Here is a 22,190-nt window from a genome sequence, read left to right as displayed (position 1 = left end):
TGCGTGATTGAATGAAGGCCTCCAGAGGCCAACAGGAGAAAGCACTGCTGGCCCTGAAGCACTAAGAGTGGCCCTGCCTGTGAACCTGGCAATGCTCAGAATCCTACAGAAAGTATGGCTTCGCTTGTAAAGATTTTATGATGCTCGATATTTTCAATGATCTCCAAACCATTGTAACATGTTCGTTGGCATTGCATGAAACCTCCTGAGACTGACATAGAGGTCTCTTCAGCCTAAGCACAGATGTGGGGCCTTGCCTGCAGACTGTGGGCAGCCTGTGTTCTAAGCTGTTTTTCAGAGTGTTGTTGTTTGGTGCTTATTTACAGGGACAGCTGAGCAGTGCAGAATCAGGGCTTGGCTGGGCGCCTTGTTCCACATGTAGCTTAGTCACCTACCAGCGTGGGTTCTTTTAAAGGGCACTGGGTCGTAGTGACTTCATCTGAGAATACACAAAAGCTAGCGACCCATTTCCATGACATGCATGACATGGATTCGAAGCTCCATCTCTCACCCACAGTGAGTGGGTTCCTGGTGACAAAGTGACCTGTATAGCAGGGATGCTGGGTTTTTGCGGCCAGGTTGACACAGGCACAAGCAAGAAAGTACCCCTGCCCCTGCAGAGCTTAACGAGGCACGTCACAAACTCCACCTCTCAACGTCTTTCAGATACAAGTTGGGAAGAACCCCCTCTGATCATCAGTACTGCCTGATTCCTTTTTGCATGTTGTGACCCAAAAGTGGCTCCTTAAATCAAATATGTGGGTCATGTCCAGCGATTTTTAAAAAATGAATGAAAGAAAACAGCATAGAACATATCAGCTTGGGTTACATATATATGGTAAAAGTAGCCATCTTTTGGGGAAATTGCTCTCTTAGTTTTGTAGGTGTGTGCTGAGTCACAATATAAAATGCATTTCTTTCTCATTATCCAAAATAATCCAGTTGCCATATCTGTGTGCCACGCCCAACTTGACTTGCTAACGTCTTTATCGCTTCCCATTCTGCTTTTTCTTAAAGGTATACAAAATCCAGCCAGATCAAGACTGTGTCAAGCAGCAAGATATTTTTCAAAGGAAGTAGATTTCGATATAGGTGGGTACTACCCTTCCCATTTTAAGCACTGGGGATAGGGTGGTGGCAGCCCCTTTGAAAAAGTATTTGAATATTTGGCTTGCAAATAAAGTGCTCTTTGGCTTGCACCCCTATTTTAGCCGCCGCCCTCTTCCCCCCCTCCCCCAGACCCCATTGGTAAATTCTATTCATGGACTTGCCTCAAAATCAGAAAGGGTAGGGGGCCTGAGTGAGATCTGGCCATCATGAAGTGACACTTGCATGCACCCATCCCTTCACGCACACACACGCATGCACACCCATCTGCACCTGCAGACAAGTCTGTGAGGTGCACTGTCTTACTCCCATAGGACAGCATCAGACAGTGTATAGTTCAAGCTCATGCGCCCGAGGTCCCACACGGTTTTGTTTTTAAAGAGAATGCAGCTCTCCTTTTCTCGATCATATCCTCGGAATGATTAAAAAACCCCAGACTGTTTTCCCCCAACAGTTTTATTGATATAAAATTCACAAATCAGACACTTTCATAGTTCAGTTGTATTAAAAATAGTTGTATATACATTACCACCATCAGTTCTAGTGCACCCTCTCATTTCCCATATTCCTTATTTGTCTCCCAATTCCCCCATCCCCATTAAGCTATTACCTCCATTATTTATGCGTCTGTTCATTATGTGTTTCATAACAGAAACAATAAAAAACTGTAAAAAAGAAAAGACTACCAGCAATATTTTAAAGTCAGAGATAAAATTTCTGTTGTGGAAACTTTCAAACAATTTCCAGCAAAAAACTATTTAAACCTTGGGCAAATGCAGGTTGGGTCAAGAGGGAGGTCAACTGACCATATATCATATTATACCATAGGCCCATCTATTCTAATCAAATTTACAATAATCTCTGTCTGATAGCAAGGCTGATCGTGGTCCCTCAACTGTGGCCAGAGGGGACCTGCCAGAGACTGAATCCAAATAGATACTCTGCAGATGGATTTGGGCTTCCTACTGTCCTCCCTAGCCTTCTACAAATTGGGTGCTCACAGGCCCAGATTCTTGAAGCTCTGGCCCACCATGTAGGCCAGTGAGGCCCAGGGGATGGATCTGGACACGGCTCTCAGGCTTTGACCAGTGGGCAGGTAGAGGGTTGGTGTGTGGGGGGGGGGTCTGTGTGGGGCTGGGCTGCTCCTGCTGCTCAGGTGAGCAGAGCAGCAGGTGAGACAGGTGCAGTCCATTCCCTCCTCACTTGCTTCCTCTCCACTTCTTCTGGCTTTTACCAGCTCTAGTAATGGCAGTGATCAGAAACAGCTTTAATATAGTGTTCACATAATGCCCAAATCATATAACATCCTATTTCAGAGATATTATTGTAGCCATCAAGGATCCTAGTGGTGCTGTGGGTGAAGTACTGCAACTATAGAGTTAGCAGTTCAAGCCCACCAGTTGCCCTGCAGGAGAAAGAGGAAGCTTTCTGATCTGGTAAAGATGGACTGCTTCAGAAATCTTATGGAGCAACACTACCCTATCGCATAGGGTCATCATGAGCCAGATTGACTGGGTGGCAATGGGTTTTGTTTATATCTATCTTTTTTAATAGTGGCCATTAAATGATTCATGTACGCACACACACACACACACACACCTACCCATAAGATGCCATAGTGGCACAATAGTTAAGCACTTAGCTGATACCCAAAAGTTCACCAGATCAAACTCATCAACCACTCCCTGGGAGAAACGATGTGGGGATGTACTGGGCTCGGAAGCTTTCAGCCTAGGCCACACTATGGGACAGTTCTGCTCTGTCCACTAGGGCCACTATGAGTTAGAAGGGCCTTGATAGTACCTAATCACAGCGACACACCATCACACAAGCACATACACGTCTATCCCTGCCCGTCTGTGCATTCATGGCATCTGTGTGTATAAGTTGTGGCTCTCTTTCTTGCAGTGGTAAAGTTGCCAAAGAGGTAGTGGAGGCCAGCTCCAAGATCCAGAGGAAGCCTCCTGAGGTGCAGAGGTGAGTGGATTGTCTCCAGTGGGCTCTGGGCTTCTAGGGTGGGGTAAAGAGGGCCAAAACTGGCTTTCCCAAATCCTGTAGGGCCCCCCTGTGTGTTTGGTGACATCACTTCAATAAGGACAAGACGTCTAATGGACGTCAAACACAGAAAAGAAGTCATCGCACCCCAAACCATCTTTTCTCTCTTCCCAGGCACGGTCATCATGCCGCATCCTGCCCTCAGACAGACTGGGCTGCACCATGCCTGGACTGCATCTGGGTGGTCACTTTGAGTTGCTCGCTCAGTGGAGCCCCAGGCTTAGTTTGACCTCCGAGAAGATGGGTGTGAGGCTGGTCTTGCCATCTCCTGGCTGAGCCAGTCACCACGTCACTCCTGCCTTTGTCAGACTTGGCCAGTCTCCATTTTCCTGGTGCCCTCACACTGCTTGACAGTGCTTTCTCACCTCTGGTCCATTTGCTCCAAAGAGCCACTCTGAAGCATGAGGGGGTTGGCATTATTGGTTCAGGGAGGTGTGCTGTTTGTTGTTGTCACCCAGTCCTGCACTGTCTCCTTGATCGTTGACATTTGAGTCCATTTTTGAGCGCCTCCTAACTGAGGAGGCTCCCTTTCTAGCACTGCACTGGATAGTATCCTAATGCGATCCATAGAATTTTCAATGGCTTATTGTAGGAAGTAGATCCATCTGGCTTTCCTGCCTACTGTGAGTTCCACTGAAATCTGTCCATCGTGGGTGACATGGCTAGTATTTGACATACCAGCGGCATAACTCCCATGTCATGGTGTCACACAAACCATCACAATCTGACAAATGTTCAGGTGGTGGGGTTGCAGGGTATACATCTTATTTCAAGTGATAGGACTTGGTGATTCGTCTGGATGACACATTCTCTTCGCCGCCGCCACAATGAACTCAATTCATGGTACCTCCTAAACTTCACGGATGTTAAATGCCTAAAACAGAACATCTGGACCATGACTCTTTTCCCTTTTAAGGCCAGATAGGTTGGCACCTCTCTGCCCTTCTCCACCTTTGGACTATGATGAGTCTATGCTACATATAGTCAGATGAGAGTAGCCTCTATTACCAAGGCAACCAAGTGAGCTGGCTGCCTTTCCACCTTGTCACTCAGGAAGAAGCTGAGGCCTCATGGCAGTGTCACCAAGATGGGCCTGCAGACAGCTTTCCCCATGGACAGGAGCAGAACTGCAATCAGTGTGAGGGCCCACATCAATGCATAGGATACAGAGGAAACAACTCACTCACTGGGGATTAACCCATGTGCAGGTGTCGTGTGTGAGTCTGCAATCCAATGCAATCTCTCCGGCTTTGAGAAGCAGGAGAAAACAGCAAGGGGAGGGAAGCCAAGCCTCATGGCTAGGGACACCTACTCACTACAATACCTGTGAGCATCTATCATTAGTGAGAAGAGATAGATAGATAGATAGATAGATAGCACCTCCTGCCCAAGATTGTTATGCTGTTCAGTGGGGGAAGAAATAAAGACAGGGGCATGCTAATAGATGCTATTTGAACTTTTCCAGAACATTTGAAAAAATACACAATTTAAACTTGCATCTGGAAGTAACCTCAGAGATTACCTCACTTGATGCTTCTATTGTGGGGATAAGGAAGCTTGGGTCTCAAAGAAGTTCGATGATTGACTCAAGGTCATAGCTCTCTGGTAGAAGATGCAAGAGTAGACTTCCATTGTCCTACTGCTGAGTACTGGACACTCTGTCGCATCGGCCACCCCCAAAGCTGCTGACAACCTGGCAGGCAGAAGGTGAGCTAGTGAATCAGCTTGGGTGTTCTACTCTATCCCAGGGGAGTTCTCGTGATATTGTAAACCCAAAGGAACAAACTCTTCTGTTTTGAAACAGAATTTCATGAGTTAGGATCCACATGCAGTTCACCCATTGAAACGTCTTTTCAATGACCTTACCGTTTCAGAGATGTGAATCCGTCACAATACATGTTAGACCATTTTCACCATTCCATTTTCCTCCCTAGCCACTGATCTACCTTAGGGCTCGCTAGCTTTTCCTACTCTGGACATTTTATATAGATGGAATCATACAATCTGTGGTCCTTGTGACTGGTTTTGTTCTTTAGCAAGATGTTTTTGAGGCTTCTCCATGTTGTAGCATGCATCTGTGTTTCACCTCCTTTTGATTGCTGGCTAATATTCCATTACGTGGCTCTATCACATTTTGTTTATCTGTTTTTGGACTATTGTGACTAAGCTGCTACAAACATTAATGAAGACGCTTCCCTGGGGTATGTATCTAGAAGGGGAATGGTTAGCTCACATGTGACTCTACGCACATTTAACCACTGGAGGAATTGTCAGACGTTTCCAAACTGGCAGTATGCTTTTTCTGCTTTCTCTTGCCCTCAGCAACATTTGTTATTTTCTGCCTACTGTTTATGAGAATAGCCATCCCAGCAGGTCTGAGTCAGTATCTCATTGTGGTTTTGATCTGCTTTTCTCTAGTAGTTCATGGAGTTGAATGCCTTTTCAGGTGCTTATTGGCCGTTTGTGTATCTTTTTGGGGGGGGTGGGGAATCTCTGTTTGAGTTATGTCCATGTTCCAATTGGATTAGCTTTCATTTTATTATTATACTGTAACAATTCTTTATAGATTGTGAATACAAACCTCTTCACAGATAGATAATTTGTAAAAATGTATCCCGTACTGTGAGTTGTTTTTAAAGTTTCTTAAAGATGTCCTTCAAGCATAAACAGTTTTTGTCCTGGAGGATATTGAGTTCATCTATTTCTTCTTTTGTTGCCTCTGCTTTTGGCGTTACATCAGGCAGACAAATCCATCGTCCAAGCTGCAACATGTACTCATGTCTCCTTCTGAGCATTTTATTCTTTAAGCTCCTGCATTTAAGTCTTTATTCGGTTTGAGATAAATGTATATGTGGTTTGAGCCAGGCTCTAACTTCATTCCCTTGTTGATAAGTCTATATGTTTTTCCATTTTCGTGGTATCCTTGGCTTGCACATAACCCTCACATGAAATGTGCCTCTTGTGTATCTCTCTCTCTGGGGTTGTTCTCCCAGGTATAAGATGCCACTTAGATGGGATTAGGTTTAAGACCCACCCTACCTCAATAAGGCTACATTAAATTAACAAAAGAGAATCCCTATTTCCAAGCAGAGTCACATTCACAGGTACAGGCAAGATATCCTTTTGGTGGGGTGGAGGGGTGGAGGGGCAGGTGAGGGAACACAATTCAATCTCTTATGGGTGGAGATGTTAGTGTCATTGCCTCTTATCTGAAAATGAGAACATAGACTCTGACAGATCGATGCATGCTAGCATCCCATAAGATAGATATCTCTTCAAAGTGTGGAGCTTTGTTGTAGTCATTCTATTTTATGTCACCATTCTTCGAAGCACAATGTTTCTTATAGTTCTCAAAGGATACCTTTCTACCTTACAGAGTTCTTAGAAACCATTGGGATTCAGAAATTGCTTTCAGCTGCAAGTAAAATCATGAAGGAACTGCAAATCAGGCAGGCGTACCCCCCACCTGCCCTGCCGTTCGACCCCCCCCGCCCCCCCGCCCCACTAGTCCACTGACAATGTTTCTAAGAGTAGAGAAACCTGCCATGTACCCGCGCCTGGATGGGAAAGCCCTGCTTCCGGAGCAGGTACCTCAGTTTCCAGGGCAGAGTGAAAGCCAGGTGGGATTTCTGGCCATCTTTCAGAAAATTGCCCGATAAGTCGGGGCTAGGCAGCACTACATTTGGCAGCTCTTTCCAGGCATTGTGGGATCGAGAGGCTACAGAAAGTCAGCGAGAAGTATCATAGCATACTGGCCTGTAAATCAGATGGTCTGTGTTTTATAAAGGACAGAACAAATGGGTTGCATGGAAGGTTGGTGAACTGAACCCACGGAGGTGCCTCTGAAAATAGGCTTGACCAACCAGTTCCTTTGAACACCCTACAGCACAATTCTACTATGTATACACAGAATTTCCCGGAGTTGGAATGTGCTTGGCAGTAGCCCACAACTTTCTCATCATGGTAACCTGTCAGCACCTTTTTGAAAGTTGCGTGGAAAGCTGAGTAAAAACAGTAATTTTTGGCATAAAAGCTTTTTGTTGAGAAGATGTTGCTCAGTCTTACCCCCAGCCTTTCTTACTACAGACTCCAAAGCTAGGAGTGATACCAATTACATCCCAAAAGGTTGGAGGTTCAAATCCGCCCAGAGATACCCAAGAAGAAAAGTCCGGCAATCACTTCTGAAAAATTAGTCACTGGACATCCTGTGGTGTAATTGATATCACTCAGTGATTCCCAAAAGTCGATTCAACTAGGGATTTCCAATGTATACAAGAGTCCTAGCTTTGGAGTGTGTGGTAAGAAAGGTTGGGGGTAGCATGCCTGTCTTCAGTGATCGCGTCAGGAGGGTGTGTAATAGCAGGACCATATCATAATAACTAACTGCTCTTAGGTTGGGGCTACAATTAAGTGTGAACCCCAAATCCGTTCTTACAGCTATGGTTTATATATGCCTCTCATTCACCTTAGAGGCATCATTGTCATTTTTCGCCTGAGAACATTATTAATCATCTCCCTGGGGGCATTGTTTATATCTTTTTAAGATGCCTGTGTTGTCCCCTAGCATGCTTAACACTGATGGGACATGGCTAAATATACTTGGATCTTTTTCCTTTTTAACATTTTCTTCTAGTGTGTTGCATTAGAACACCTGGACATTTTCTGAGAACTTGAAGAATAAGAAGTGTTGTAAAGCTCGAGTGACAGGCTGCCTTTACCTCTGGCCCAATGTACTGTGTGCATCCAGAGGCACTTTACAGCTTAAGAGGTGGAGAGGGTGGTCTGGGCGCTGTTTGGGGGAAACCCACTCTCTCTGGCTTGTGTCTGTTTTCAGAGCAAACAGGACTCAGAGCCGCAGTCCCCACTCCTTGAACAACCAGCTCGTCATCCACATGGGGCCTCTGCAGCCCCTGCTGCCTTCCTCCAGGGAGCAGCATGAGGACCTCCTCGTGGGCGAGGGTAAGTCTGCACCTCCTTCCAGAGGGGGACACCGCAGCTTCAATGTGGAGGAACGAATGTGACATCAACCCTGGGGATATTGAGTGAGATGTGGGGTGGGGTGGGAGCCAGAGGAGACCAGGAACGATGTTTGTAGTAAGTGCGTGTGTGCAGCTGGACAACTCTGTAGTACTGGCAGTCCTATCCATTTCTCTTCCAGTTAAGTCACTGGTGTTAAATGCTTTTAGAAATCACATCATGAAACGGTAATGATGTTAGACTTGCACTATCCAATACGGTAATTGCTAACCACATGTGGCTCTTAAATCAATGAATTGAGATCTAATAATAAAAAAAGCAATGCTCTGGAACCATCTGTGGTTAATGGCTGCCACACAATACCCACGGACTGGGACTGGTTCCGCCATTGATGAATGTTCCGTGGGTTGGAAGGATGGCATTCCTGAATTGCAATGAGAGCGATGACTGTAAGAACAGTGGGCACGTCTTTTAGTCTCAGTTTCCCCAGCCTCTTGTTCCCCTTTCCTCAGAAACCTTGTTTGACAGATGTGACAGGCCCTAAGAAGTTTGCTGTCCACTTTAATGCATAAGCTGCTATATTTTTAAAGATGACCAATCATCTTTAAAATGTTCCACTAAGCTTCCTAGTTTTTAAGGACTTTACTTATTACTTCACAGAAGAATCTCACTACATTTGTGTATTCCAGATATCTGGTGAGGCACAAATTAGAATGCCATCTCCCACTTTTGTTAATTTTAGAGTAAATTGAAAACCAGAAACAAAAACCATGAACACAAAATAGCAGTGATTAGAACCTGTGTGTAAATATAATATACTCCCTGCCATCAAGTAGATGCCAAAGCTCAGTCTTTCTCCCAAGGAGCGGTTAGTGCTTTCGAACTGCCTACCATTTGAACTGCAGCCTACCTGATGTGTAACCACTGCACCATCATGTCTCCTGAATCTAATCTGCTTTTCCTTAAAGCTGATCAATTGTGATTTCCTCTTCAAACTCTAGCTCCTGAGTCATTTCAAGAGGGCAGGTCAGCTTAGCCCTGCTCCACAAATCACCTCATTGCAGTTTCAAGTGAAGATTTTCTTTGATAGGAGAAAATGTTTAAGTCCATAATAATATGGCTTCGAATGTAAATGTTCTTGGGAGTGGCAGCAGCAGTTTATTCACACTAAAATGTAATGAGTTTTAGAAAATATTTTCCTTAAAAGAAGCACCATGTTTAGAAGAATCGGATAGCTAGGGACTAAGAATACCTTGTGAGCGGAGGGGAAGCAAATACGGAGGAAGGGAATCTTAGGAGACCCCTGTTCACCTCAAGCAGAGTTGCAAGGTGATAAGGAGAGCGAGTGTGTACAGATAACGGAAGGCCTGTACAGTCTGCCTCAACAACTAGCTCTGCACGTTCTTGGCTAAATTTGTTTGCTTAGCCCAGGTGTGTGTGCACATTTTCAGCACCTGCCCTTGTGATAGAAAAGCAGCCTTCACTTCTCAGTCATCAATAATTCCCTGGGCTTCTGCCCACATTGCTGGCATGTATCTGTCAACAGAGATGATGTTTCTGCCTTTGTGGGTGGCCTCTCTGTCTGAGCTTTTGGACCTAGACAGTAATGGATTTTGTTTTATCCTTGTAGTTTGAAATGTTAGTACTTTTTATGTCTGAGAAAGCGTCGAATTAAAAGAAGCTAGGAAATTGTTCGTCCCTTACTATAACACATAGAAACTTTTACAGCGCCCGCAGTGGGCAAATTGCTGTGACCTGTGAAGACGAAGACCCAGTCTCTCTGCTTGGAGCACTCCGAGGCGGTTGGGAGACAACAAGGGGAAGCACAGAGGAGATGAACCCGTGCTGCGCTTGTGGACTGTCTGTGGGTTCTCTTTCCCCCTGCCTCACTCGATGCCCGTGCCCCGAGCTGCCTGCACAGCATCTCCTCCCTTTCTAGTCACATCATAGTGTCAGCTATGAGGTCAGTGAGCAACAGAATGAATGGACACAGCGGGGAGGCAGAGAGAATGTGGGGTGGGCAGGTATACCTGCATTGGTACCAAGGGTGGTGAGGGAGGAGGGGTTCAGGGACGGTGAAAGGTAAGATACAAAATTAAGGAAAGATCAGATCACTATGGATCTGATTTGACTTGCTGGAGAATTTAAACTTTAATTGGAAAACTGAGAGATACTAAAGGATTCCAAGCATGGAAATTACTTCTCGAAATGGCACTTTAAGCCATTCATTCTTATGGTAGAGGTTATGTTTAGGTTTATGCCTGACTACTAACTAAGAGGCTGGCTGTTTAAATTCACCCATGGACGTTATTACGGTTGAATTCTTTACAATTACAGGCACCGACAAGCTCTACTCTGACATATGTGGGTCGCCATGAGTCAGCAGTGACCCAGTGGCGAAGGGTTTTGTGTTTGTTGTTGTTCTTTTGTGGTTGGGGTAGGGTATCTCAGGCTTGGTGTGGCTGATAGGTTAGACTAGATGACTTTTCACTGGGGAGCTGCTCTGTGCGTTGTACAAGGTCTAACAGCACCCTTGACCTTTATTTTATTGACCTTCTCGGTAGGACACAGAAATGTCTTCAGATTTTACTAAATGTTTCCTGGGGGACAAAGTTGCTCCTAGTTGATAGCCACTGGTCTGGAAGAACAGAGAACACACTGTCAATAGCCCAGAGAAGAGCTAACCAAGAGATGAACTGAGGCAGAGAGAGGGAGACTAGGAGAAGCAGTAGATTCCATCTATATTAAGAGGCAGAGCTGTTGTGATGTAGCCCCTAGCAGGTAAGAGCACCTACCTTCCAGGTCTTGCCCTTGACTCAGAGACTTTGAGCACATGTAGAAAGACTTCAACTTCTTTATTTTAAAGGTGCAATTGTTGAGACACAGAAAGACTTACAGAGCATAGGACATGTCAGTGTCCATGGAAAATATGATTTAGTATAAATATTGGAATAGTTGTGAAATTCAGGTGCTTCGTTCAGCTTCAAGTGCCCAGTGGAACAGACACACATCCCTGCTTCTGTCGATGATACTTTTAGTCCTGTGTGGACACAAGTCCCAAAGAGCAACAGACTCCCTGTATGTAGAGGCTGAGAAACTGGAAACGGACATGGAGTTAACCAAAGGGACATTATTTGGGATCTTGCAGATTGAGATGAGTGACACCGCTTTTTCGGCTGGCTGTGGGCAGGATGATTTCTGCTGAGGGGGAATCTTTCTGGAGCTCCCTTTTCCAAGGACATTGAGGTGGACTACTGAAACCCCCAAAGTGGGAAGAGAGCTTGAAGCTATGGTTGGTTGTGCTGTGGCAACCTGGCAACCTGTGGAGAAAGGATATCTTTCAGGTGGGCAGAAAGACCCTGGAGGGGGGAATGCCTGCTTAGCTCCAGCCACCATTTGGGGAACGTTAACATGTGTCCCTACAATTCCTCAAACCTATGTAGTTCAGATATTTGGGGACGTTTCAAACTGCACTTTTTTTTTCTACCAAGGTTTCCCCCTTTCAAAGGAATTCTTGACTTGCAACTGCAGGTAAAAGTGACCTTTTGGACAAAGTGACTGGTCTTCTTAAACTGCCCATATTCAGAAGCAGGTCAAGGTCAACACTCAGCTCCTGCAAAAAGAGTTGTCCCCAAGGTTTAAAGATCAAATTGCAAGAAGGAGGATCCTAATTCAGGTGCTTGGAAACGCTATCTCTGTGAGGTGAAGGGAAAGCTATGTGGCACCCAGTCTCTGATAGGTGGTTGTTGTTGGCATCTCTGTCACCACCATGCCTCTCGGGGGTCATGACCTCCCATTTGTCTGATGAACTCCTTTCACTGTTCAAGGATGTAAAGTTTCTTAAAGACAGCTGGGGAAGGCTTTCGTGGCCAGAGTAGCCCATTGATGTTCAAAGAAGACGTGCGACTCCCCACCTCCCCGCCCCGACAGCTGAAGAATGAACACTGACGCGGGCAGCATCTATGTGGAGAAAGCACCCAGCTCCGAAGCACCAGGCAATGAGGACATTTTCATGTTACTCGAAGTTGCTTGGTTACCCGATCCAAGTAAACGCATGCTGTGGAAAATGTGAAAGGGCACTGGCAAATGATTGGAGACATGCCACTTAGCACAGATGAGAATTTCCGAAGACAAAACTAGAGTGGATGTGGTTCTGGGTGAAATGACAGGTTAAAGAGTCCTAGCTGAAGAAATTCACTTGAAAAATAGCATCAATTCTTTTAAAGTGTAGATACCAAGATGTTTGGACATCTATTTTTCATTATGGAAAAATGCTGGCCTGTGGTAGAGAAGAAGAGAGAAATTAAACAGGTGAGATTAATTAGCCATTACCGATAGACAATTTCTGTCACTCGTGGCAGCCCTCGTGATGAACATAAGTCAACAGGTAGGAAAGAGCTGCCACTTTGCACTTGGTTGACAAGACTAAGTTAGAATTGAAGAGTTCCAGTACCCTCCTACCAACAAAAGGGAAGCAAAGGAGCTACAGCCGCTTTTCAATGCAGGCGGGTCCTGGAGGTGGCAATGCAGTGGGGTTGAAAGCTGTATTTCTAGAGGAGAGAGAATTTGTTTATTCCAAAGAATAAACAGCAGTCGCTGGGTGGGGCACATGGTTAATGGACTCAGCTGCTAACTGAAAAGTTGGCAGGGGCATCCATCTAGAGGTGGCTTGAAAGAAAGACCTGGTGATCTCTTGCCACAAAAGTCAACCATTGAAAACCCTATTTCTGTTCTAACAAAACATAGTCTGTTCTACCACACCTAGTCTGTGCCAACCCATGGCGTCAACAGCAACTGTGTTTTGTTTTGTTTTTAAAGGCTGTGATTAAGTAACACTCCTAAGCCTCCCTTTGGTAGTATCCCTGTGAATGTACACGCCCCTGCGTGTGCATGACTATTGCTTTCTGTGGTATGTGGGAGAATTGGGGTCACTTTAAAGGTTGACTGCAGCACCTCTCCATAACCAGAGACTGCTTCAAATGGCTTTACTGTCCTACTAGGAAGTCTACGTGTGAGCCTGTAGAGGCATGTTGAGCATATAGAGAGAAGGTTGCTCTCACCCACGGGCCATGCCACATTCTTGATCCTACCCGCCCTCTGCTCTAACACCAACAGCTGGTGACCCATGGGGCCAATTGCCTTTTCCACTTGCAGGTCTTCCAACATCACATCAGATAGAGCCTCTTGTATAGCACACAGTTGCTCCAATTCCATCACAGCTGCAGTCTGACAGCCAAGGCTTATGCAGATCCACTGACATTGAAGTGACTTTGTGCCTCTTCACAAAGAGCCTGGCCTCTGAGATGCATATTGATATGAGACATTTCCCCTCTCTTTTCTCTTTTTATGGAGTTCTGTGGCTTGCTTCTCAGTCATTTTCTGCTCAGTCATTTCTCCTCTGAGGCCCAGGTATGTCAGGATACATACCTTAGGAGCAATTCTGGGTCTTTTTGAAATTTCTCTCATGTTCCTTGTAACATTAAGAGTTGTCTGTAAATTCTGTATAAACATATTTTCCACTGTGGTTATGGCTACTTAGAGATGCCAATCAAAACCAAATAGAATCCCACGTGTTCCTGCCATTAGGTTTTGTGATTGCTATTTGTCTTTATTTTCTGATCATAAAGCTAATACAATGGCTTCTAGAAAATTTGGAAAGTCCAGATGAGTGGAAAAAGGCAGACTCAGTTACCTTGTCAGAGGACTCACGACTTGACTGCACTAACAGTTTCGCTCTCGATGCACTTGAATGTCTTTTTAAGCTTCCCATGTGTACAGTGTCTTAAATATCCGGTTCTCTGACTTAATGTTAAAAACATCAGTGCATCAAGACATCCCAAACTACGCTGCAAGTCAAGGAATAGTTTAGGAAATTATTTAGTGGTACTGTAGATAAATGGGTTAGTAGTCTAAATTAGAAGAAACGAATATAAATTATGCACCACTTTTAGCATTGCACATGCCTGGGCTATCCTGAACTTGCCTATGTAGTGGCTTCTGATCCCTGGTGGCATTTCGGGGAAGCAGTGGACTGCTAACTTCAAGGTTGTCCATTTCAACCACCAGCCACTCCACAGGAGAAAGAGGAGTTTGGGTTTGGTTTTATAGCCTATGCTCCCAGACCCTGGCGGTGCAGTGGGCCAGGTGTCGGGCTGCTAACCACAAGGTCAGTGGTTCAGCCATCCTAAAGGACAAAGATGAGGCTGTTTGTGCCCCTAACATTTTACAGTGTCAAAACCCTTGAGTCAGAACCAACTCTGCAGTGGGTTTGGGTTTGTTTTGTTTTTGTATAGCTTTTGTTGCTGGCAGGCACACAGCAGCCAAATCTGCTTCTGTGGGAGCCAGGAGTCTCCATGGAGCAGAGAGCAGCTTCTGAGTTTATTTATAGTGGCTGGATGAGATGAGCACAGTCAATATTCAGAATTCATCGCTGTATCTCCTGAATTCGGGAATGAGGCAGCACACGTGGTGTCAGTGGTGCCTCTCGAGTAGGAGGTACCAGAAGCAGCTTTGGGGATAAGAGAAAAATTGAGGAATCTCTGCAAATCAATTCGTGTTTCATGGGCTTTTCAAAAACATTCACCTTCTCATCGTTTGTGTGTCACATCTTTGGAACTCTGGATCCTGGTACTAGATGACACTTCTGTCAGTCACCGGAAATGTATGCCACTCAAAGGATAGTTGAAAGTGTGTTTATTGTTGTTAGTTGCCATTGAGTTGGTTCTCACTCGTAGCAACAGAACAAGATGTCCTTCCCCGGGACCGGCTCCATCCTCACAGTTGTTATGCTTGGACCCATTGTTGTAGCCTTCCCCTTGTTAGCCGCCCTTCTACTTTATCAAGTATTTGTCCTATTCCATGAACTACTCTCTCCTTACAACCTGTCCAGAGTATGTGAGACAAAGTCTTGCCATCCTCACTTCTCAGGAGCTTTCTGGCTGGACTTCTTCCCAGGCAGTTTTTCTGGGTGTTTTGGCAGGCCCTGATATTTTCAATATTCTTTGCTAGCACCATAATTCAAATGCATGGATTCTTCTTCGGTCTTCTTTATTCAAGCCCCAACTTTCACATGCATAGGAGATGATTGAAAATAACATGGCTTGGGTCAGCCCACCTTCGTCCTTAAAGGACCATCCTCAATTTTCAACACATCCAAGACCTCTTTAAAGTGGTCTTAGAGGGTAGTGAATGCACAGGTGTGCTCACACAAGGGATGTATGTGCGGAGTGTGAAAAGCATTGTATGAGCTCCATTCTTCTTCGGTCTTCTTTATTCAAGCCCCAACTTTCACATGCATAGGAGATGATTGAAAATAACATGGCTTGGGTCAGCCCACCTTCGTCCTTAAAGGACCATCCTCAATTTTCAACACATCCAAGACCTCTTTAAAGTGGTCTTAGAGGGTAGCAAATGCACAGGTGTGCTCACACAAGGGATGTATGTGCGGAGTGTGAAAAGCATTGTATGAGCTCCAAAAAAATGATGCTTAAAAATTATGGATATACAGGAACTTGAAAGGAGCCTCAACAAGGTCATAGAATGTAAAATGGAAAGCAAAGATGAAGGTAAATTCAACTATACATTAAACAACATATCCAATGGGAAAAAAGAAGTCTTGGGCAGCATATCTTTCCTAATTTTAAACCATACAGTATCCCTCTGCTCTGTTCACACAACTGCCTCTTGATCCTGTACAGGTTCCACATGAACACAATTAAGTGTTTGAAAATTTCCATTCTTCTCAATATTAATTTTATCTGTAGTTTGTTATGATCCACATAATCAAATGCTACTGCATAATTAACAGAATACACGTAAATATTTTTCTGGTATTCCCTGCTTTGAGTCAAGATCCACATGACATCAACAATGATCTCCTTTGTTCCACATCCCTTTCTGAATCCAGCTTGAATTGCGGCTACTCCCTGTCAATATACTGCTGCAACCATTGTTGAATGATCTCCAGCATAATTTTACTGGCATGGGACATCAGTGGTATTGTTTGATAATTTCCCCATTCCCTGCAGTGACTTTTCTTTGGAATGGGTTCAAATATGGATCTCTTCCAGCCAGTTCGCCAGGCAGCTGTCTTACAAATTTCTTGGCATAGACTGGTGAGTGCTTTCAGTACTTCACCACCTTGTTGAAACATTTCATTTGGTAGTCTGCCAGTTCCTGAAGGCTTCTTTTTCAATAATATCTTCAGTGCAATTCACATTTCTTCCTACAGTACCATTGTTTCTTGATCAAGTTCTCTTTCTTGAAATGGTTGAATGTCAATTCCTTCAATCTTCTTTTAATGTTTCCTGCATCTGTCAGTATTTTTGCCCATAGAATCTTTTATTATTACAGCCAGAGACTTGAATTTTTTCTTCGGTTCTTTTGGCTTGATATATGCTGATTGTGTGACCTTCTTTTTGGTTTTCTAACTCCAGGTCTTGGCAGATGTCATTATAATACTCTGTCTTCTTGAACTGCTTTGAAATTTTCTGTTTGGCTCTTTTGATTCATTATTTCTTCTATTTGTTTTAGCTACTCTAGGATCAAGAGCAAATTTCATAGTCCTTTTGAAATCCATTTTGATCTTCTTTCTTTCCTTTTTAAAATGTGATCTTTTGCTTTCTTCTTATATTATGTTCATGATGTTACCCCACAGCTTATCAAGTCTCCAGTCTTAGTGTTCAATAAGACAAATCTATTCTTGAGATGCTCTTGAAATTTAAGTAGAATATATTTTCAAAATGATACTTTGGCTCAAGTGGAATTGTTTTAATTTTCTTTAGTTTCACCTGAACTTACATATGTGCGATTGGTGGTCTGTTCTACATTCAGAACTTGGCCTCATGTTGGCCAATAATATTGAGCTTCATCATCATCCCTTCCCACAGATATAGTTATTCAGATTTCTATGTATTCCATCTGGGGAAGTCCATGTGTATAGTATTCTTTTGTGTTTGTTTTGTTTGTCTGCTTGTTTTGTTTTAAAACAAAGCATTTTCTCTGAAGAACTTATTGGTCTTACAAAATTCCATCATGTGATCTCCAAATTTGTTTCTATCACTAAGGCTACATTTTACAAGTACTGTTCCTTCTTCTTTGTTTACAACTTTTGCATTCCAATTGCCCATAATTATCAATGCATTTTCATCGCATGTTTGATCCATTTGACAGTGAAGATGTTGGTAGAATTCTTAAACTAGCTTTAGTGGCTGATGCATAAATTTGACTGGATTTTCTTGTATTCAGATAGATATTCCTATCGCAGACATCATTGTACTTCAAGAGAGATCTTGAATCGTTCTTTTTGGCCATGAATCTGTCATTCCCAGCATAGAACCATATAAGTATCAGATTGATAATGACCAATATCAGTATACTTCAGTTCACTGATGCCTAGACTATCAATCTATTTAATTTTTCACGACTTCCAATTTTCATGCTAGATTCATGCTTTAACAATCCAAGTTCTAATTATTAATAGGTGTCTGCAGCTGTTTCTTCTCATTTTGAGTTGCATTCTACTGGCAAATAAAGGTCCCTATAGCCTTACTCCATCTACTTCTTAAGTTCACTTTGAGAAAGAAACTCATCTTCAGTCATGAGTGCCTTCTGACCTGAGAAGGAGCCCTGGTGGTATAATGGTTACATGTTGGGTTGCAAACCACAGGATCCGCAGTTCAAAACCACCCACTGGTCTGTGGGACAAAGGTAGGACTTTCTACTCATGTGAAGAGTTACAGTCTTGGACACTCACAGGGGCAGTTCTCCCTGCCCTACAGGGTCGCTCTGAGTTAGCATTGACCTGATAGCAATGTGTTTGGTTTGTGGTGTTGGCGTCCAACCGGAGGGGCTCATCTTCTGGCACTATATCTGCCAGTGCTCTGCTGCTAACTATGTGATTTTCAGTGTCTTGTTCCTCAGAAGTGGGTATCCTAGTCCTTCTTCCCAGTCTGTTCTTAGTCTGGAAGCCTGTTCACCTTGGGTGACCCTCCTGTTCTTTGTCATGCCAGTGACATAGCCTCCAGCATCATAGGCACATACAAAGCACCACAGTGTTTACATGCTTTAAGGAAGCTCACTCTCATGTTCCTGATGCAATTCAAGTGCATCTTATCATTGAAAAGATTTTGTATTCTGTATTATAAGATTCCTACTATGTCCATCATTTCAGTTGTATAGTTGGCTAACTTCCCAGGAATATTTCAGTGTATGAAGTGTAGTAGTCCTCAGTGCCAACATCACAAAATGTGATGTTGTAATGATTCAGGCAGCTGCTGTGTTTCTGCATTTACATCTGAGACAGAGACAAAGAAGTCTGCTCTTGGCTCCTCCACTGGACAGTGGGGTGACCAGGGACAGATTGGTCTCTTTCTTGAGTCTTTTTTTTTTTTTTTGCACCTTTATAAATCAAGATGATCGATCTTCAGTACTTCTCGCTGACAGTGGGGAATTGCGCATAGGAATATTTTTCCTCCTTTAAAAGATGTATTGTGATTAGATGAAGGTTTACAGAGAAGATAATCGCTTTTACACTCACCAGTTTATACACATTTTGTGTTAACTAATTCATTACCGCCCCCTCAATGTCCCATCACTTGTCCCCCTTCCTCTTTAGTGTTTCTTGGTCTGTTCTTCCTTTGTTCCTAATCCTCTGTCCTTGGGTAAGCGCTACATTGTATGAGTTAGAGTTCTGTTCCACAAGATTCTCCAGCTCTATCCAGGATCTCCTACTGCGATTCTTTACGGAGCAGTCCACAGTAGTAGCTGGGCTCTTTTGTGTATTCCAGGGCCCAGTAATCTCCTGCATGAGGGCTAGATGCAGCCACAGGCTTTTTCTCTCGATATTCAAGCCATGATTCGTGGTTTTACATTTAACCCTTGACGTTGTCTCTTGGCCCACAAAGCGAACAAAAGTTTGCTGACTCCCGATATAGCATGCCCCTTGGGATTCTTCTGAAAATGAGAATACTTGGAGAGGTGTGGGCATTTGTTCAGAACCACTTAGCTGGACACTGTTCACAGCAGTTGAAGGGTAGACACAGCCTAGATGTCTATGAGTGGATGGATGGAAAGGTAAAACACAGCTGATACAATGGGATATCCACACAGAAAAAAAAGAGAAGTAAAGTCCTGATAGTGCTATGGCTTGGATGAACCCTGAGATCACCATTCTGAGTGAAATAAGTCAGTCACCAAAGGACAAATTATATATGTTCTCACTCATAGGAAAGAGGCTGCAAATATATAGAAAGGTTATCAGTGGTTCCCAGGTGGGGAGGGAAAAGGAAGGGAGAGTTTCTTTTTAGGAAACACTTACTCTATGTTAATAGTGGTAGAGTGAATTGGGAAAGGATACCTATAATAGTTATATAACCAAATATCATAATTTATATCACTGAATGACACGTTAAAATTGTTGGATTGATAAATGTTTTGTTCTCTCAATATTTACCTTAATAAAAAAATCACAACGCTGAGTAAATATGGGGCTGGAATCAGGTTCTGATTCTCAAATTCCTAGGCTAGGTAGCTTAGACAAAATTAACTCATTTGAAATGGCCCAAATAGTTCTTGTTAAAACAGAACCAGAAGCTAAGAAACTATGGATTGTTCTAATTTTTAAAGATACCACTAATACAAAGCCATCAAAATGAGGAAAAAGGAGAGAGGTTTTCAACTTTCCATCAGAAATGACTTATGACAGAGTCATCAGAGTGGAACCCAATCAAACGTTGAGGGAGTATTCTTTTTTAAAAAAACGAGAATAAAATAATTTTAATTTTTAAAAATTAAAAAATTTATGTAATTATTTTTTGACATTTTATTAGGGACTCATACAACTGTTATTACAATCCATACATACACCAATTGTATAAAGTACACCTGTATATTCTTTGCCCTCATCATTTTTTAAAAACATTTTATTAGGGGCTCATACAACTCATCACATTCCATACATATACATACATCAATTTTATAAAGCACATCTGTACATTCTTTGCCCTAATCATTTTCTTTTTTTTCCCTCCTCTTTTCTTTTTTTACATTTTATTAGGGGCTCATACAACTCTTATCACAATCTATACATATACATACATCAATTGTATAAAGCACATCCGCACATTCCCTGCCCCAATCATTCTCAAAGCATTTGCTCTCCACTTAAGCCCTTTGCATCAGGTCCTCTTTTTTCCCCCTCCCTCCCCGCCCACCCCTGGGAGTATTCTTTTTTCAATTCTATACAAAGAATGATCAGAAGAGATACAGCTTCTGTAAATATAGTAGACCTTGATGATTTGGTGAGAAATGCTTCTGTGTATTTGAAAACCTGTTGTGTTCTGTCCTAGCAGGCCAAACCAAAGAACCAAAACCACTGCCGCGAAGTTGATGCTGACTCAGAGCGACCCTATAGGGAAGAGGAGAACTGTCCCTCTAAGTTTCTGACCATTACTGTCTGTCCATTCTTTCTCCATCTGAATGGCTGGTGGGTGAATTGCTGACCTTGTGTAGTGCAGCCCCATGTGTAACTACTATGCCTCCAGCCATCCTTCTCTCTGGGGGAGGATATTTATAATAGTTATATAACGAAAAATCATCTTGGAGCATGCCAGAACCTGTAAATACTGGAGACCTCCCTCATCCTTCCCTTCTGGATGGGATGGGAGAAGGCTGTGGACAGAATGTGCCACACAGAATCCAGTTCTTGGTAGAACCTGGCCGCAGTAAGAAGAGCCTCCTGCAAGAACACTCCTTTCCTTCTGGGAATCAATGTCCTGACTCTTAAATAGGAAATGGTTCACCTCAGGCCTATTTTAATTACCCATTTGCTCACAGTCTGAGTTAAGGATTTCCATTTAATTATTAGCAGAAGTAGTTCAGTAGCGGGACTTCCCAAGATTATTGCTTCTGCTCAGGTTGGTATTTTGCTGCTACACTTGACTATTAATAATGAATTGCTTTAAAGAATGCCCTGGGACTGGATTTGGCTGGAGTGAAGAAATATTTCAGTCCTGGGCCTAAAATTGGGATTTGAGCCTGAAAACAGCTTAATTGTGAGCTGTGAGAAACAGCATGGTCTGTGGAGAGGAAGAGGTTCTGCTGGGCATGGAGACAGTGAACACTCCCCACTTCCCCCATCCCCCTAAGAAACCTTGGGAGAGGAAAAGTGAAACTACCATTAAACCCACAGTTATTGGAAAGCAGAAGCTGTATTTTCTAAATTTTATATGCATTCCACATTTGGCACTGGGCTCTGTTTTCTAGTATTTTTGTTAGTGGGTTCGTAATGAATGCTAAGTACATGTTCTTTGCTTAAACTGGAGCAGGATTCTCTAGAATTCTCCTTTTTCTTTTCCTTACTCTTAATTGTTTGGGGTAGAATGTGGTAAGACCATGTTGTTCTATGTACTTGCAATTGCAGATTGCAGCAACATGCCTGGGAAGGGTTTGCAAAAGAGACTCTTGTCAGTTGGCACAAGGATATTGTTGAGATGCCCACTGGGACATGTGACCAATTCTGTAACTCTAGGGATTCAGCTCCTACTTGGTTTGGGTAATGATGAAATGAGAGAACCAAAAGCAGTGTTCTCCAGAGTGGGGCGCATGTGTGACATGTGCATACTGTTATCCTTTGGTCTGGAGGAAGGAGCTATTAGGACTTCTACTTCTATTCTGGGAGTTCCTGGGTAATGCAGATTGTTAACACCCTCAACTGCTAATGGAAAGATTGAAAACTTAAGTCCATCCAGAGAAGCCTCAGAAGAAAGACTTAGCAACCAACTGCTGAAAAATCAGCCACTGTTACCCGCAGGGAGGACAGCTCTAGTCTGATGCATATGCTCATCATGTATTGAGGTCAACTCCATGGCAACTAGTTATTTGTATTTTACTTTTGTTACCTCATTATACAACTTTCGATATTGTACATGATAAGTGGAGATAGCTGTACACGTGTCTAATTTACAAGTAAATACACATTTATTCTTAAGCATGCTTACACGATCCCTCCAAACCCAAATGCTTTGGCGGCTACTGCTAAAGAGCCTCCAGCT

General features: G+C 43.4%; 1 protein-coding gene across 1 annotated transcript in view; it reads left to right on the top strand.

Annotated features, from left to right (window-relative positions):
- Positions 1-22,190, top strand: part of FRMD3 (FERM domain containing 3) — a 195,916-nt gene that overhangs the window by 137,497 nt on the left and 36,229 nt on the right. Inside the window, exons 11-13 of the mRNA XM_075550869.1 lie at positions 1,018-1,092; positions 3,016-3,084; positions 7,997-8,121. Coding sequence (XP_075406984.1) covers positions 1,018-1,092; positions 3,016-3,084; positions 7,997-8,121 — 269 coding nt within the window. The remainder of the gene's footprint in view (positions 1-1,017; positions 1,093-3,015; positions 3,085-7,996; positions 8,122-22,190) is intronic.

The sequence above is a fragment of the Tenrec ecaudatus genome, chromosome 5, assembly GCF_050624435.1.
Source record: "Tenrec ecaudatus isolate mTenEca1 chromosome 5, mTenEca1.hap1, whole genome shotgun sequence".
Lineage (NCBI taxonomy): Eukaryota > Metazoa > Chordata > Mammalia > Afrosoricida > Tenrecidae > Tenrec > Tenrec ecaudatus.
This window is presented reverse-complemented; position numbering and strand designations above follow the sequence as displayed.